Here is a 20,000-nt window from a genome sequence, read left to right as displayed (position 1 = left end):
CGTTATTTATGTAACAAAATCCCTGTAAAGCTTGACGTCAATATGACAACAGGCGGAAAAGGAAAGATGAAAGAAACGGTGTTGACTAGACGCTTTTGTGTTTAATACATCTCCGCAGGGTCAAGTAACCCTAAGGAGATACATTCAGCACGAAAGCGATTGGTCAACACACTCGATTTCACCTTTTCTTCACAGCCTGCTCATTTACTGTAGATATATATATATATATATATATATATATATATATATATATATATATATATATATATATTTATATGTATGTACAGTATATACATATAAATATATATACACATATATATATGTATATATATATATATATATATATTATATATATATATATATAAATATATATATATATATACATACACACACATATATATATATATATATATATATATATATATATATATATATATATATATATATATATATATATATATATATACCAGTAACACACAGAAGGTTGACAGGTAAATTATACGGTTATCGCGCGGTATCAGTGTATTATTTTCTTTAAAACTAATGGACCATGAGCAGGTGCGGGAATACGTGAAGTTCCGGGTTTTTTAATCTTACAATAAATGTATAAGATAAACATGATGTCATATAGAAAAATGTTTTTTTTGAGCTGATCGTCCAATGTCTCTCCTCGCTAAACAAAAGAGGCATCAGTTCAAAAGTACATAAATGTCTCGTCTTCTGATCAGCTTATTTGCATCATTCACATTCCAAAGAAATGTGATGTATTCATGATGATGTCAGCATTCTGAAGGAGAAGGACCCTGCGCTGGCGTTGAGCAGAACTGATCTAACAAGCAGCAACTAATGAACAACACAACGAACTTCCATCCCGCAAAGCTTTAGAATTGTTTTATAAATAGTCGTAACCCTGCTATCTTACTGCCAAACGGAAGCCAACAAGTGCGTGTGTATGTGATAGAATGAGTGTGCTTTGGGACGAAATGCCACAGCTTCTATGCTGGTGCTATTGGGTGCCAAACAGGTGGCAGCGATGGTAAAAGTGTTTGTATCAAGACCTTCATTTCCTGCCAAGATGAGAAAGTGTAGCCTACCGGATATCAGAGGTACTGTCGTGAGTGCTCTTTGCTTCAGGTGAAAGGTATGAGTCCTTTGCTTTGATCTTCAGAGGATTAAAAGATTTTATTTATTAATATTAGTCCTTTGTAATTTTAGTACCTTTACTTGTTGGGGCTTCAAGATGTGACCCAACTGGGCATCAGTATGATACTTTAATTACTGGTGAGCACCGAACTTGATATCTTGGTCAAATGACGTTTATTTTTTATGTGGAATACAGGAGGCAAGCAAATAATTATTTGCCGATTAAAGATATGAAAGCTTTCTAGGTCCGGTCATAATTTTGTTAAAAGACTGGGAGGTCACAGGCGCTTGTAGAGGAAGTGTATTCTAAAAGCGCTGATGGAAAGTTTTTGCTTTTCGGTACGTAATAATTGCCTACCGTTTTCAACTAATTCTAACTAAAATTCTTAGGCTAAGTACAAAGATGTTTTCTGACGCCTTCCTGTTTCTAAACAGGTGCCTGTTTACAACCTAACTAGGCAAGGATATGGCGCCCTGTTTGTGCTTGCAGTGGGGTGAGGGTGGTGACAGGGTGGGTTGGGGTGGGCAGTTTTGGGAGGAAAAAGGGGGTTGGGGGGGGAATGACTTCCAGGGCCACCGGCCATGCAAGGACTCTGTGCCCTTGGTTAGGTTAGGTCAGGACGCATTCCTTTATCTGTCTTTGCTACATTTTCATAATTATAAATTATTTGGGGATCCTTTCTGTACATACGAATGAACTACATATTATACGATTGATTTTTTAATATTTTATGAATATAGCATTTCCTACCTATCTGAATTACGTATTGAACTCGCCTGTGGTTTTCCCTACCTAAACCAAAATCCCTGGTTTCTCACCGTGGTCTCACACAATAATATTGTTGGATTGGAGGAGTGAGGACAGACAAAACTAGTGGTTTGCACCAGCAATAATGGTCAGAAATGCAAAAACCACAGGATGTAGATCATGTACAGTACTTGTTAAAGAATTAAGTATCATAGTATTACCCGCAGCAGCATTCAGACAGTAATTTATGGTGTAGGTTATCAGTCCTTTTAGTAATTCTACAGAAAAGCTCCGTGGGGCGACGTGTTTAGGACCAGCCTCTCGGAAATGAACGTAAAAACAAAAATAAGACGGCAATTTCTCAAATTATCTCTTTAAAATTCTCAAATTCCCTCACCTGCACTTCAATATTTACAGCCTTGTCTAAGAAATATTGTTCAGTCAAAAAATTGTATTAATAAAAATATCTCCGTCCAGAGCTCTTCTGTATAATTATCGTCATTTTCAGAGGAAGCCATGTCCATCAGCCTTCGATCACCAGACGGCATGAGACAAATGGAAAACGAAATGGTAAGAATTCTCTGAATAACTGGTAAACAAAATAAATAAAATGGGTGAAATCCTAGTCCTTTGCTAAAACCGTGTGAACTGACGACCCAAAAAAGTGTATAGACGACTCATGAATAAATTGTACACAGCTTACACCACATCATAGTCAAATATTACCGTCTGGCAGCCTAAGAATCACGTTTCGTAAGCGAAACCTCAATCTTCAAAACCTGAAAGTTAGCAAGAAGTCTACTCAAAGGAGTAACAACTTACCCTTCATTAAGAAACTCACAATCCGCAATTACCACCGCAATAACCAGTGAGGCAACACTAACAAAGGCTTCTACTACAATGGCTACCCATCCTCCATTCACCTTGTTCAAGTTTTCGTTTTACATATCTAACTCTACAAAACCTATCCTTCCCCGAGGCGCATACTTGAATAGGCCATTATGGTTAACTAGCCATCCAGCTCAAACTTGAAACAACCGATGCTATGCCAAGGAGTACTTACATTCTGCATTTAGCTGTGCGGAGAACGGTTACTGAATGATGACCTCACATACGATTCCTGACAAACGATCAGAGGCGAGCGGTTTCACGGGCGAATTTCACGGGTGAATCAATATCCAACATATCCCAAAGGCGGAATTGTTCAGGTCGACATTTCATTGTCGGAGTACTGTTCCGCCCCTCCAATATTATTTCTTTGTTAGCTATAATCCTTGTGCGTTAGAATGTTCCCCCACCTTCAGACGTTACGCGGCCAAGATTTTGAATTGATTCTCCTTACCTTTTTTGTAGGCATCGTAATGCGGGCCGCAAACACAAAAAATTTCAACGGAAATTCACGTCTTTCTCTGTAGCTCTGTGTCGAAGGAGTGAACGAGCTCTTAGGGTTACGGTAGTGTTGCCACTTTGGAGGAAGTGAATAGCAGAACGGTGATCTTCTTGGTCCGAGAAACGAAATGGAAAGTAATTACCTATAAATATCTTTCATATTGGTGTCCGATTTCAATCAGCTAACAACGCAATTTTATGTCAGCAGTGGACGGAGACAATGATGAAACGATGGATTACTAATAGTAGCATAAATAGTCTTAACAATGATTGCTAAAAAAAAAAAATCGGGGAATAAGCATATTTCACAAACAGTTTCGAGACGATTTTTCCTTATTCCTGTTAAAGGATACAGTACAGTTTTATTGTCTTAAGCTGAATTATAGATAATAGGCCCTTTGAAATATGTATATTATATATATATATATATATATATATATATATATATATATATATATATATATATATATATATATATATATATAGTGACATGGAGGAGTAGGATACAGTAGCACATATGAATAAAAAACCATGTATACTGGATTTTTTGGCAAGAAAAAATAGAATAGGGCAATAAGTAAACATCAGCAAGACAAACAGAAATGAAACCTAAATGATTTTGTGCATAGAAAAGCTAAAGCATGGTCTTGTATTAACTTTTGCTATACTGACTTCTACAAAAAATGATCAGTTCAACAACTGTCAGGCAGAGAAAAAATATAAATTCGTTAAATCTTACTATATAAATACTGTTCAATGTTCATAAAAGCGGTCTCGAATGTTCACTTTATGACAAACTGGAGAAATTTGAGGAGGCTTCCCTACTGTCAACAAATCCCTTGAGAAATTTAGCCAGTTGACTTGGGTGAAATATAATGAAATAGTGGGTTTTGGTTTGGAATACATGAGAGCAAGATTTCACGGAAAACAACCGCATATGCGAGGACAGAGGAGCAATTAGAAATTGCAGGGGTGACAGAAAGAGTTAAGAAAAAAAAATCCTCGCACAATTACATCAGGATATTCAAGATAAGAGCGAGTTGCAAAAAAAAAAAAAAAAATAGTTTAGTCATAACTTGTGAATTCACTTCCCACTTGGATATATGAACGTATAAAACTGACATGAGAGGTTTTATAACTGCATAATAATCAAGTTTTGTAAAGTTTTTTTAACGAAAAGAATGATGGTGTTCCGCACAAGAAGATAAATTTATGTGCATACTCGAGCAACGATAAAAGAGACAGACAGGTTTGTCAGACAGGAAACATCCAATGGGTATATCTGATGGTAAATAGGTCTGAGGTCCTAATACTGTCACTAGTAGAACCAATATTAGCCTCTTACTGCGTCATGAGAAGGACCAACAGGTCCAGCACTAAATAATGTGTTATGAGAGAAGCTAAACAGGTCCTTCTCCATTACTGGCACACAAGTCTACCGTCTCCAGTATGCTGTCGTGTTTTTGCAGCCAGCGACGGTAGCGATTATTATTCTTTTTATTTACTTATTAATGTGCATATTTTGAAAATGGCAGCATACAGTCAGCATCAATCAGTCGTGCCCGGAGAGTCTTTTTCATCCTCTAAGTCTGGAACTTGGTTTTTCAAATGTTTTTTTTCTCTTTTTTATTAGAAGCCGTCAAACTGAAAGAATACATGGATAAAGATAAAAATGTGGTAGATTTGACTGATTATACAGAAACTTCAGAAGGGCCACAGAATCTCCTCTACTGACCTAAGCTGTGAATTATATACCTGGTTATCAATCGACCATTGCGGATCACAGGTAGGAGAAAGGAAAAAGTGAATAATAGGGGAAAAAACTCCAGAGTTGAGAGCTCATTTAGCCTCGACGAGGATATCCTCAACCCATTGGAATGGAACCATTCCAATGACTCATATGATTTTAATAAGGTTCTCTCTCTCTCTCTCTCTCTCTCTCTCTCTCTCTCTCTCTCTCTCTCTCTCTCTCTCTCTCTCTCTCTCTCTCTTTAATGTAATATTATGTCTTAATTGGTAACTGAGTTGCAAAATACGGCGTCAATAAGGTAAGGAGTTACCATTAAAGCAACAGTTTATGCAAATGGTTATAATTATAATATTGACTAGTGCAAATGGGTACCATTAGTAAATTAACGAAGCGTAATAACACTGATAATGATGAGACCTTTTGGAAAGGATTTAGTATCCCCATCTCTCTCTCTCTCTCTCTCTCTCTCTCTCTCTCTCTCTCTCTCTCTCTCTCTCTCTCTCTATGGCTGTTGTGTTATTTCCAACTGCTGTTATCAGCACTGAAGATTTTCTATTGAATTCTAGCTTTTAGGGAAAACTGACTACATCATTCACGTAAACCAAGATTTATCTACTATAAATAGTATATCATGTGAATAGCTACCAAACCTGATATCAAGCTACAAGCGGAATTTAAAGTAAATTTATATAGCAAAAGTTATCAAGAGTTAATAAAGAGAATTGAAGGATATAAACCTGAATTGCGACATTTCAGGAAGTAATTACTATGTAGTTCAATTCAAATGTGATTCCTTAGGCCTTTTGGTTTGAAATTTTGGTAACCTTAATATAAAAAATGCCTTTTCTGGGCCAGCTTTCATCGAAGAAATGCATTCTCATAGCAGCTAATGGGGGAAATGTAACAGCATTCCCACCAGTTGGCATATCAAAACTACTCGAAATCTTGCTCCCTAAATTCTTGATATTCTATAAATATTTTTTTGCAGTCAGGTGCTTATGAGATCTGTTGATTCTTCATTAGGCATATTACGTATAATTTGAGGTGAAAACTTCTTCACACTTATTTTAGTTGTGATGTCAGTAGTATCAATTCTAAGCTCAACCTCATCTCTCGCCCTTTAATTTAAATTTTCATGACTATTTTCTCTGTAAATGTGTGTCAGCAACTTGAATTCATCCCAGAGACACAACTACGTTTTTTAACACTCCACTCATTATCTGCTGACTCAATAAATGGGAGTCTCTTCTTTAGTAAGTTTCCTTTTATTGACTGCATCAGCACGCAAAGAATTTAAGGTTTCAGCTGTGAATACCTCCCCGAACTGACCGATAACTTAAATTTTCACCTCATCAACCTTCACAGAAATATAATCAGCTATCTGCCTCAGTGCTAGCCCTAGATTCTTTTACACAGACTCCAACTCATATTTCAGCACTTCCAGTCATCAGCAATCACATCAAAGGTCCAATTTGCTATTTTGGGTTCTCACTTTTCACTCCATCAAGACTGGTACATATCTTGTAGGTTCATGTTTTACAAAACGTACATCTTACCAAGGCACCTTCCTCCAAACCCAGCCCCCACCCCCCGGCCCCCCACCAGCCCCCGGTAGTACACACTCATCGTGAGATGGAACTTAAAGTCATTAAACTACCTTCAGTCACCAACAATTCACCATATAGTTTCCCAGCATCCTATAGAGTATTAAATTCACACTGAAATATCATCATCTCCCTTGTATAGTCTGTTAATTTTAAAGAAATTTAGAGTTCACCACGCCATGAAGAGAAATCTTTAGAAAAAATCGATCCATTAAATTGTACATCAATAGTATCTGCCTATTCGTTCTCATAATGAAGAGCCCCAACAAGCACTCATCTATTTATTAATACATACATTTTGCAAACACAAACACACACACACACACACACACACACACACACACACACACACACACATATTATATATATATATATATATATATATATATATATATATATATATATAGTATATATATATATATATATATATATATATATATATATATATATATATGTATACATACATGTGTGTATGTCCTCATAAATTAGGTTTATGAACTTGATATTAATATTGGTTACAAGTAAAAATTTGTGATAAAAGAAGACATAATAATTTTGATATATTAGAACTTGCACGTTTCCATCCTAATAATATGACTTATGGAATGTTGATGTCTTACTTCAGGAGATTTGTTAATGCTTGCAGGAAAGGACACGATTTATATTCTACTGGCAGGCTTTTTTTTTTTATCAAAATACTGCTATATAAGAGTTTTCCCTATAGGTTTTTAATAAAATTTGTTAACAAATTCATTTTTACAAAAACTGAAGTCTCTTAGTAAAAATAAATTTTTATAAAAAATAATAATTTTCATAAATATTGATTAGGATTTAAATGCAGCATGTGGATTTTGCATACATATACAAGTATGTTTACTAAGAGAACCTCATTCAAACTGGATAATATCTAGCGGAGATATTCATTCAAAAAAAGTTACATGCTTTTCTAGGACAAACAGTCCTCATTCTCAAGTATCCGTACAATGACCAGACACGAGTCTGTAGCCCAGCTGTATTTACAGTATATCTTTGTGCTGGGCCTTTACTCCTATAATTACCCTCCTCCTCCTGTGTGACTGCCCCCCTCGTGACCTTGGCCTTTTTCTGCCCGCTCCTTCGTCCAGGAAGGAGCGGGCATTTCTATTTCTGTTTTGTTTGTTGCCAACAAACACGTGATTTTGTTTTCATTGTTTTTTACAAAGTAAATTATGTTTTTATTATAAAGTTTTTTTGTAGTGTAACTTTTATAACTGTAAATAAATTAAAATTGTTTATTTTGTACTTATTGATATTATAATGATTTACTGTATTAATAAGGTTTTGGATGCTACATATCCGTCCGCACAGTGTAACAAAACAACAAGACGCTATGTCCAGATTGTTACGGGCTGCTCTAGGAGCAAGAGCCTGTGCTGGCACAAGGCCAGCTAAATCTAAAACAACATGTCCAGATTATACACTTTGGAGAGGTCACGACGAGTGACGGAGCAGCTGTGGTGTTGTCTTTTTAGTAAATGGAACAAAGAGTTAATCTTCGTTTTTGTGTCCATCAACTGATTGTGGAAGAACGGAGAAGATTCAGAAAATATTGTCAAACTAATAAAAGTTGATCAGCAATCAAAAATTGAGCAAAAATTTGCATACACACACACACATATATATATATATATATATATATATATATATATATATATATATATATATATATATATATATATATATATATACATATAATACACTTATATATATATATATATATATATATATATATATATATATATATATATATATATATATATATATATATGTGTGTGTGTGTGTGTGTGTGTGTGTGTGTGTGTGTACACACGTCTAATTTTTACTTCTTCCTCTGTCATTGAAAAACTGGTGACCAAGAATGATTTTGGGGATACAACGTTACACTGTTATAACATTTTAGTCCAAAGTTTGGTTTCAAACAAATATTTCTTAACTGATGCCTTTGTTTTGGACTTGTGTGATATTTTTGTTATTGAAATTTTAACCAAAACTTCATTCTTTTGAATATAAATTGGTTACTGTGATCTTCATTACAAAGGCCTTAAATTTGCCTTAAGCTTTAAGAACATTCAGGCTATTGAGGAACATTGAAATATTCCGAACAGCGTTTTATTTTCCGCATTGATAGGGTAACGATTTTCAAGGAAAAATCCTACTTTGGAACAGGAACAGGCAAAGCAGGAAAACCCTTTAAAAATCTGCAGTATTAGAGGCAGTTTTAATATCATACCAATCAAAATTTTTCTTAAAGAACAAATTAAACGATTCCGATTGGCGTTTTTACGTATCTGTAGACTCCAGGGGAAGAGAAGGCTAAGTTGCTATAAGAAAAACTGCAAACAGAAAACATGCCTCTACAGGTAAAATAAAAGGGAGAACGCTATTTGTTCCGACCTTTGTATATTTATTTATCGAATTCGAAGTCCAGCCACGTAGCCTTGGGTTTGTAACATCAATAACTGACTAGAAAGATAAGCGTTTTTTTTCTTTTAGGATAAAAGTAGACAACTTTTCAACTGGAAACAGATAGAGCTCTGGTTTGGTAAAACTACACACACACACACACACACACACACACACACACACACACACACACACACACACACATATATATATATATATATATATATATATATATATATATATATATATATATATATACATACTGTATATATATATATATATATATATATATATATATATATATATATATATATATATATATATATATATATATATATATATATATATATATATATATATATATATATATATATATATATATATATATATGTAGAATCTACTGGTCACTTTTACCAGATACATATGTAATGTAATAGCCACAATGCCCTCTCGAATTCTTCGCTTTTTCTGGATATGTTTGTCACAACAAAGCCGTAAGATCCAAGCGCAAGAAATTGATGAGACTGTGATGCTTGGTCGCGGGAAACGAACCCGCGTCACCATAACCATAAGGAGGTCACGTTGCCGACCTGACCACGAGAGGTATAAAAGTCTATTACCTTTCGTACATACATATACCTGTCGTTTTCAGATATATTTATTAGAGCTGGAATAGACCCATTTCTTGCGCTTGATCTTATGGCTTTGTAGTGACAAGCATATCCAAAAAGCGCAAAGAATTCAAGAAGTTAAGAGGGCATTTGGCTATTACAATTACACACATATATATATATATATATATATATATATATATATATATATATATATATATATATATATATATATATATATATATATAGATATATATATATATATTTGTAATAGTTATAATGCCCTCTTAACTTCTCAATTCTTCGCGTTTTTGGATACACTTGTCACTACAAAACCTTGGATCCAAGTGCAAGAAATATGAAACAATTATGAACCCGAATCCCATAATCAAACGAGGTTCGTTTCCTACTGCCGGACATCATAATTGCTATATATTTCTTGCTCTTGGATCCAAGGCTATGTATTGACAAGCGTGTCCAAAAAATCATTGAAAGAATTTGAGAAGTTAAGAGGCCTACTGCGGCTATTACGATTATATATATATATATATATATATATATATATATATATATATATATATATATATATATATATATATATATATCTATATGCAATATGTGTACATGTATACTGATGATAACTCAAAAAGCAACAAAACGATCGAAAACGCACGTACATGCTTAAGTAAAAATATGGACGCATGCGAAATGTGGATATATTGCGATTTCGATAAGTATTCATAATTAATTGGATATTATTAGGCACTAAAATTCATTATCCTTTAAGTAGTGTCAATTCTCATAATCCATGCCATGTATTGCATCATCAGACAATTCCTTTGGTGACATAACTAACTCAAAATTGTAATTTTTTACGCTCGGGTTGAAAAGTATGCTTAAAATAAATGCATGAACAGGAAGTTCATTCATCAAGCAAATTTTCCTAATTTTATACTTTTATATAAGTGGAGGATTTAAATATTTTAAAACAGAGCATCAATTTTTCATGTCTATCCTTATGTACATATGTATAAATTCATGCGTCTGTGTATTATGTACGGACAATGAGCAAAATGAACTGACCAAGAATAATGGGGCCCATTTTAGGCTCACAGCATATACTGCACACATACATACAGAACCACGGACACACATGCGCTCACGAAGAGAGAGAGAGAGAGAATACACCGTAGTATTGCAATGCACTTTATTAATGATACTGATAATTGACTGAGCGTGGTAAAGGCATAATGTCCTTATCGTGATATTGAAACCGTGATCAACTTGATTAGGCAAATGTAGCTTGTTAGTGATCATTGCCGGTCGATGGCTGTGTGGACTACTCTATAAAGGTGCACTGTAATTAGTGTCTATATTTATCATACAGTATGAGTCTTCTAGGGCGGAAGACTCATGCTGTGTGACATGTAATTGCTGAGCTTGTAGCAGGACTTTTTCAGGAATAACGAAGATTACATGAAAGACTGGTTTCCGTCATGAAAGTGCGTCTCAGTAACGAAGGTCACGTATACCGTGCCATACAATAACAGAAAGGTGTTCCTCAAACCTATTCCTTCCTTACATGCCATTAAGACTAATGTGTTTCTGAACCATAAGTCTTCCAGCTGATACACGAGAACGAGAAGAATCACTGATGTATCCTTATCAGGTTACAGTATTATTTTGAGGAGGGTGATGGAGTACCATGGCTAATGCTGGAAGGCAATGGAACGATGAGATTCGCACAAACTGACTGGACTGAGGCTGTGTAACAGTGACTGGGAAGGGATAGGCCGAACAGTGAACCACAGGGACGCCGAAGAGCTCATAAGTGCAGAAGGTGAGCGACGTTATCTTCAGCAGCGCATCTTCGTAGGCGCATCGTAAGAGTGCGATACGGGAAGAACTTATTTTCAAGCTTTGGTTTCACAAATCAATTTTTCACAAATTTTCTTTACAGTTCTCAAACTCATCCCAAATGCATGAACAACCTATGACTAGCGAAAACACAAACTGAAGCTTGTTTCCTACTTCATGTATCTACATAAGTGACTCTCGGAGAAAGTAGTTTCCAGATAGTGTCAATGGTCTATTTGTTTGGACTTCTCTGCCTTCTCGTTTAGAGCAATTATCGCGATGATCATAGGAAAATAAAAGCATCTAAAGAGCATATAAGAAAAACTCATTTTTCTTATCACATAACGATTTTGAATAAAAGAAATAAAATTCATTTGAGCCTGTATGGCTAACTTTAGATATATTGTCAACACATCAAATTATTTTTATCATCCAGTCTTACTGAAGACATCAAATTTCACTTATCAGGCGCAGACATTGTAACACTGGAAATAAAATTTGTGGATTTGATAACTGCTTAAATTTTACAAAAAAATAATCAAACATTTGTTTTTATTTTATTGTAAGTTTGGGAATTTTCGCAAAACAAAAACAAAATTCAAAATTAAATTAATGATAACTAATCCACGGTTTACTCGACAATAAAGTATGGTATAACATAAAATATTGCTTAATATATTTTCCATGTAGTTACTAATAAATGACTCACGAACTTATGACATTCACTCGTATTTTTGATACAGCTTATATTTCGTTTTCTTTTTTAAATTACTCGGAAAATATGTTAGAAAACTTAGTAATTGGATCCCCCTTTAAATCAAGCCATTTTCATAGTTAACCTTTATATTTACATCACACGATCCATTTGTTCGAAAAAGAATAAACTTCTAAATGGCAGCATAATCTGCACAGGTGTTTTTGAAGTAAATATACGACAGTTCAAACAGTTGTAAAAGCTTCTCTCTATCTATCTATTGTGAATATATATATATATATATATATATATATATATATATATATATATATATATATATATATATATATATATATATATATATATATATATATATATATATATATATATATATATATATATATATATATATATATATATGAAATTTTTATCACATCGTGATTTATATACATTCATGAAGCTAAAAAATGTCGCAATATCAATTCACGCTACTTCAGGGAGTATCCCCGATGGAGAATTATCACCGAAGGGGAGTTTCTTAAAGTGATAAATGGATCGGAACCGCCTGGCCTCGATCCAATGGTTTGACCGTCGAATGGAGTCGCTGGAAGTTACCGTGTCGAGGGATCGAGGCCCGGCGATTCCGATCCATTAACACTTTAAAAAATTCTCCCTTCGGTAATAATTCCCCATCGGGGATACTCCCAAAGTAGCGTGAATTGATATTACAACATTTGAGGCTTCATGAACATATATATATATATATATATATATATATATATATATATATATATATATATATATAGTTTAGTTTTTGTTACATACAGCATGACATTTTCGTATTCATCAACATAATTGTAACATAATATTGTTTAATAACCAGTTTACTCATCCTCGGGAATAACACCGAAAGAGAATCCTAAATTGTAAGCGATTTCCCACCAGCGGACTCGAACCCCCAACAGTGGGAACCAACGACAAAAGTGACAGTATTTTTACCATTCAGCGGCTCCTAATGTCGGAGATCGAGTCCCCTGGTGGTAAATCGCTTGTCAATTATGGTTCCCCTTCGGTGTTGTTCCTGACGTTGTATCTCAACATTTGTGGATATATATATATATATATATATATATATATATATATATATATATATATATATATATATATATATATATATATGTGTGTGTGTGTGTGTGTGTGTGTGTGTGTGTGTGTGTGTGTGTGTGAGTGTGTGTGTGTGTATCTACTGTACATATATATATCCAGAGAATTGCTATACTCACAGTTAGTGAATTTTACAAAAATACAATTCCGTTTAAATGTATATAAACGCGAATGAATATTCCGTACAGCAGAATTAGACTACATAAGAAATGGACCTTCAACAAGATGAGTGAGTAAGCAGGCATAAGGTGACTTAAATAATTTTTATCAGTACTATAATACACCTATCGTAAATAGGGGTCGTTATTTACTTCGATTATCCTCTTCCACTGAACAAAAATCATCTAAAAATTATTCATTCTTTCCTTGGAAAGTTTTTTCATTTCGAAAAACAAGATAAGATGCCAGGACACTTCGATAACTGATTTTTAATTTACAGAGACCTGGCAGAGCTAAATGCAAAAGAAAAAAAATTATATACGTTTTCTTTTTCAACAACTCACAGCAGAACATATTACATTTTGTTTTAGTAAAAAAATCATAGAGATACTTCTATTATGTATTGATATGCTGGATGTAGTGGTAGGATTTTAAATAGCAGTTTTAATATTTGATGGTTAGGTACGTGTTCCCGTTAAAAATGAAAATGAGTATAGGAATAACTAAAAAATTTATTTTGTGTACATTTACCTCTTGTTACAAATTAGGACGTGATGACATCATAGTGAAGGCTTAACATACAAAATGAAGCTGACCTTTTGCGAAGGCTGTCGTAAATATGCTTTGTATATTAAAACAAAACACTCCCTGTATATCAGAACATATTTCCTTCAGCGACATATAATGTTTCGTCCGTTAGAAGGTTCTTTTAATTATCCAAAAAGCCTTCAAATCTTCGGTTGATTGTCGCAGACACAGAAAGGTTTCACTAAATACAATGTCCTCTCTCTTGGAGCAAACATTTTAAATACAGGTTTGAGGTACTTTAACTTTGATAAATGGGTATCATAAGGTAACTATACTGTTGAGCTGTGAATTAGCCTGATCTCATAATTTCAATCTAAATCTGAGTGTACCTCACTGGATGAGGGATTTTTGCCATTTAATCACAGAATCATTTTTACACAAGGGCGGTTTAACGGACACATTATGTTTTAGGTGAAACATGAATTTATTTTGAGCATCCTCGCGCTGGTTGCTTCCCATGTTTTCTATAATATTATTTGGTGGGAAGTTTTGTTAAAATCAAGTTGGCATCTTTTCCATTATTTTATGCAAATGGATTCTTTCACCAGAAATCCATGACGTTTTCTGTCTTTATCTCATTTTAGGGAAACACGATACTACCGTTAATACTGAAATGCTCTGCACTTGGGCGTTTGCGACCAAGACATTGTCTGAAATTAAACAATTTACCATCCCTGGATGACAATCAACATTCATAATGGGCAAAAGTACCTATGTCAAATGTACATAAGTCCAAAGGCCATGAACTGCTTGGCGAGCTAAACAGAATAACCAGGTTTTTAAATGTAGAACAACCAGAGAGAGAGAGAGAGAGAGAGAGAGAGAGAGAGAGAGAGAGAGAGAGAGAGAGAGAGAGAGAGAGAGAGAGAGAGAGAGAGAGAAACTAAATCATCGGTGCATAATAAAGGTCTTTGATGGAAAAAGAATGGGTAAGTGAAATGACCCTTTTTTCGTTCTTTCATCCTTTGAGGTTCTTAGTTTTTTCTTCACATAACTTGCGAGGCAGAACCATTTATCGTACGGTAGTTTATTCCTCTGTCTCGAATTTCTTGAAGGACTTCAGCATTTCGCTTCTTCCACGGTTAAAGCGAACTACATACGTTTTCTTTCTCCTTTCTTTCTTTAATTTAATTAGGTCCTTGCCAGACAAGGCGTTTGGTTGCAACTTTCATCGGTATTTAACCATCTATGCATGCATATACATAAATACATACGTACATATATATTATATGTATGTCTGTATGTATGTATACATACATACATACATACATACATACATATATATATATATATATATATATATATATATATATATATATATATATATATATATATATATATATCATAACACATGCATTTACTGCATATACAACTTCACTCATAGACGTGTATACCCTTACACTTGTACATATAGCAGCAGGCACACAAACTTAAGCATGTGAAAAATATATATAAAGTAATGTCGGCGAATTCCGCTGTGTTTGGAAAGAATCTCTGCAATTGGAAGAGAGCCTCGTACCCAAACAATAGTTTAGTCTTGTACATATGTGATATGTACAGAAGGCTGACTTGTGTTGAGAAAGCAAACATGACCGTCTCGTATTTTTGAGAACAGATGAAGAGCGATATAGATACACAACACGCTGCTTGGATGATGTTTTGCCTCTTCTTTACTATTGTTGTTCCTCTTTTTAAGAATGATTCCTAATTTCAGGGGTCTTCGAGGCTAGGTGTCTGCTTCCTCTCATGCGGAGCTCATCACACCCAATGATTCTCGCTCCTTTTATCTCGCAAAGATTCACCGAATATTGCTTTTGTCGTGAACTTTTCCTTTTGATTCTTTCTCATTTTCGTCTTTAGAGCAAAAGATAACCGGCAAACCTTTCCTCACTATGAAAGAGACTGGCCTCATTTTGCAAGTGTGAATGAGTTGACCTGATTTCTAAGGTTTCATTGAGTTAAACCTACGTCTCCACGGTATCAGTGAATTTCATCTAATTTTAGCAGTGGCAAGGAGGTTAACATCATTGTATGAATGAAGTACCTTTATTTCCACAGCATGACTGAATAGCCTAATTTTCACAGTGTGAGTGAATTTCACAGCATGTCTTAGAGAGAATGAATTCAACCTAATATTCTATGAGTTCGTCATCATTTTTTCAGTACAAATGAATTTCACTAATTTTTTCCCTGTAACTGAATTTGACCTAGTTTTGACAGTATAAATGTTTGACATCAGTTTCTCAGTATGTTAAGTTTAACTCGTTCTTGTCGTAATAGAAGAATCTGCTTTAATTCTCCCTCCCACCAAAGAGTTGGACTTAGCAAGAATGATTTTAACTAAATTTGCTATATGAACGAGTTTCATGAAAAATTATGCAATTCAAACTGGAATGACCTACTTTCTCAGCATGAATGATTTTGACCTGCGTGCCCAGGTAATCTGTCACTAGCCTAGAATATGATTAAAAGAGTTTTATTCACGTAAAAGTTTATATATGATTTAACGAGTTTTACTTATATAAAACTTTACAGGTACTGTTACAGTCATCGTAATTTTAAAACGCGTTTTCAATAGCCATGTTTTCAAAGTACTTAAGGAATATTCACTTTACAATGTCAATCTTAGATCACTGGTAGAACACTGGTCTCATTTCCATGGTCTATGATTCAGTCCCAGCAGTCGGACTATTATTCTCATCAATAGATACTTCCTGGGAACCGGAAGATAAGAATTCTAAGGGCATTTACAGTATACCAACCGCAACAGGTTTTGAGTGAGTACCTTAGGCGGAACCAGCAGCACTGTCGGCATTTTTTCTCTCCGCATTTTTTCTTTCAGCACTTTTTCTGTCCGCACTCAAGGTAGATTTTTTTCTGTCCGCCCTCAGATCTTAAAAACTACTGAGGCTAAATTTTTAGGGCTGAAAAATTTGGTATGTTGATCATCATTTTTCTCCCTCCAATCATCAAACATACCAAATTACAACCCTCTAGCCTCAGTAGTTTTAATTTTATGTAAGGTTAAAGTTAGCCATAATCGTACTACTGGCACCGGACCGTGGCTGAGTTTCATGGGCCGCGACTGAAAGTTTCATACAGCATTATACGCAATACAGAAAACTCGATTACGCCGACGAAACTTCGGCGGATTTTTTAGCTTGTTGTCTAAGCAAAGAGTGTGCTGTTTCAACAGCTGTTTAATGTAGGTGGAAAAATATGAGAGAGAAAAAAAGGTTGCAAATCGTGAACTGGAATGCTGAGTATTGCAGATGACACAGCCTAGCGGAACATTTGCAAATGTTATACGTGGATTAAGTTCACAGTGAGCGCGAATAATTGTGAGCTGCAGAGGGTGAATAAAACAAGAGGAAACAATGAACATTAATATTTCTGGTTAGATTAAGTATTTCCTGGGAGATAGGGTGAGAGCTATAATCTGCCAAAATTCCAAGATCCGCTGAGTGGAGAGAGCAAGGAATAAACGCATACCAAACCCATCATGCTTAAAATTAATATACGGACATAGCAGAGCTTATTTAAGTGAAAATTTCTTAAAACGTAGTTATTATTTTAGAATAAACATTTTAAATATATTGGACCTTAACTAATTTCATTGGAAATCTAACTTCTGATAAAAAAAAAAAAATTAAACATAATATTTCTTTTGGCCTACGCTGTCAAAACTGTCTCGAGACGACCTATGGTTCAACCTCGAAAAGGATGAAGAAATACAAAGCCGGCAAACGATCTATAATTAACAAATGGAGGAAAATAAATACTTACTTGATAACAATATTCTTCGACACGCACACGCAAATTGCGTATGTCTGTGTGCGCCCGCGCGCACATGAGCATGCCTTCAAGCTCATTATCATTATTATTAATATTAGTCATTTTCATCAATACTGCAATGCCAGGTAAACTAAAGGAACAAAACGGAAAGATAGGTCTCCCTTTTTATTGAGAAAAAATAAATATAAAAAATGAGTGAAATCCTAAACGTCTCAAGAAAAGTCCCAATTAAGGTTTAGACCTTAATCGAAAGGTTTAAAGCAATTAAAAGATGAGGAAGGGCTATTTTCTTTATCTGGCCCCACCAAGCGATCTAAGAGGTGACTGACTGGTCGGTTTCTGAGCAAAAGATTCAGAGAACAAGACGAGACTATGTAAGCAAAATGCAATGGAGGATTGTTAAGCCAACTCTTTTTTTTTATGGGAGAGAAGTGTAGATGTGAAGGCGAATAGTACAGAAAGGCTGGAGCCCTTGATGTTCATTATCTACATCGTATATTACGGTTAATGCACTGAAAACATGGATCCCACTGTTCTCTGATACGACTTAAATGGGAGAAGAGAACGATAGTGAAAAGATTATAAAAAAAGAAAAAAAAAATGGAAAACAAGAGAAAGGGAGAACCACATAGAGCGAAATAAGTGGAAAGAATTAAGGGTTGCAGATATAAATGGAAAACTGGTACTAATATCGAAATCCTGCATATTCTATGCAAGGAAATCCTGTGTATTTGAAAAGGAAGAGCAAGCATATTACTAAAAGAAATTCCGAGGTTTATACATATAAATTCCATGCGTTTTGCAAGTGGAAATTCCGAGTATTTTATAAAAATGATAATACGTAGCAATTAAGATATTTAATAACATATAATTCAGGTATTTCTGGTCGTATTTTCGTCTCGAAATAAAGTTGGGAATTCTATCCTCACTAATTCTTCGTTTATATGGAAAGTGTACCAAGTGGGCAGTGAAATTGCGAACCATTTGAAAATGCATGAGAGATACGTTATTTCTTATTTCAGAATCACCGTGTCTTTTTTATATCTATTTACTAAATGTTTTAGTTTTTTCTCCTAATCATAACTGAACAGCCGTTATCACATATTTTAAACATAATCTCTCTCCTTTTTACTATATCATGACAGAGTTTATTCAATTTGAATCTTACGGTTAATCTTTAGCTTTAAAATTTTAATTCTCATTCAGCTACAGAAAATGGAGACTTCTTGTATCTTTTATACCGGAAATTTAAGACCTATAAAACAGTACGGCATACAAGAGAAGTATTGTTTATTCATTTATTTATCTATTTCTTATTTATTTATTTTAAAAAGGCACTTCTCCTTGTTTCATCTCTTCAAACTCTAAAGCAATGTAGCAAAGGTGTCCGTGACTCGGGGAGGGAATTGCCGATATCTGGTTGTTCCTCTGGAGGTGCATCGATGATATGGGAAATTAGAGTAAAAAAATACTCCGTCTCCGACCTGCGCATTGGAAGACCTCTTTCATGATCGCTATGAGCTCATGTCGGTTGGACGTGTGTTCACTGCCTCAGGCTTGAATACTTTCGAGCGCTGCTGCATCTTGTTAAAGACCTTAGCAGCAATAGGCCTTAATTTGTATAAACCCAAAAGGATAAGGGAAGCATTTATTACAAAAAAAAAAATAAATAAATAATACAGTCCTTAATGATCAGTTTGGGCTTCGAGATCTGAATCAGTCAGATGACACTGTGGATCTGCCTCGGCGATCCCGACACTCTGAAATTCGGCGAACTCTGAATTTATTGTAAAAAAAAAAAAAAAAAAAAAAATTTATAACAACACGATCTTTTACAGAATTGTGAAATTTTCATTCACGACTCTAAAAGTGTGATTCTAAAATGTAATTGAATTTATTGTCGCTGACCCAGAGGTCAGCAAGTATAAAAAGTCTTAAAATCTAATATATAAATGCTATCTAACATTCTGTTAGAATAAATGAGACGAAATAAATGACGCTTGTCTACCGTATCAAAATTCGGAAGGATTTTCAAGTTCATAAATCATTTTCAACA

General features: G+C 34.5%; 1 protein-coding gene across 4 annotated transcripts in view; it reads right to left on the bottom strand.

Moving 5' to 3' along the window:
- The window catches only part of LOC136845702 (alpha-tocopherol transfer protein-like), a 732,943-nt gene that overhangs the window by 223,236 nt on the left and 489,707 nt on the right, over positions 1 to 20,000 (bottom strand). The window contains exon 1 of one of the 4 annotated variants that reach the window (XM_067115857.1): positions 2,955 to 3,243. The exons of 2 other annotated variants lie outside the window; for them this stretch is intronic. Coding sequence is in view for 1 of the 2 variants with exons in the window: in XM_067115854.1 (XP_066971955.1) it covers positions 2,714 to 2,720 (7 nt within the window). In the remaining variant the exon portion in view is untranslated. Of the gene's footprint in view, positions 1 to 2,713; positions 2,834 to 2,954; positions 3,244 to 20,000 lie in introns of those variants that run through there. One more of the 4 variants, XM_067115854.1, reaches the window with a different exon arrangement.

This window comes from Macrobrachium rosenbergii, chromosome 14 (genome assembly GCF_040412425.1).
Source record: "Macrobrachium rosenbergii isolate ZJJX-2024 chromosome 14, ASM4041242v1, whole genome shotgun sequence".
NCBI lineage: Eukaryota > Metazoa > Arthropoda > Malacostraca > Decapoda > Palaemonidae > Macrobrachium > Macrobrachium rosenbergii.
The sequence above is the reverse complement of the archived record's forward strand: the minus strand, read 5'-3'. Positions and strand labels throughout refer to the sequence as shown.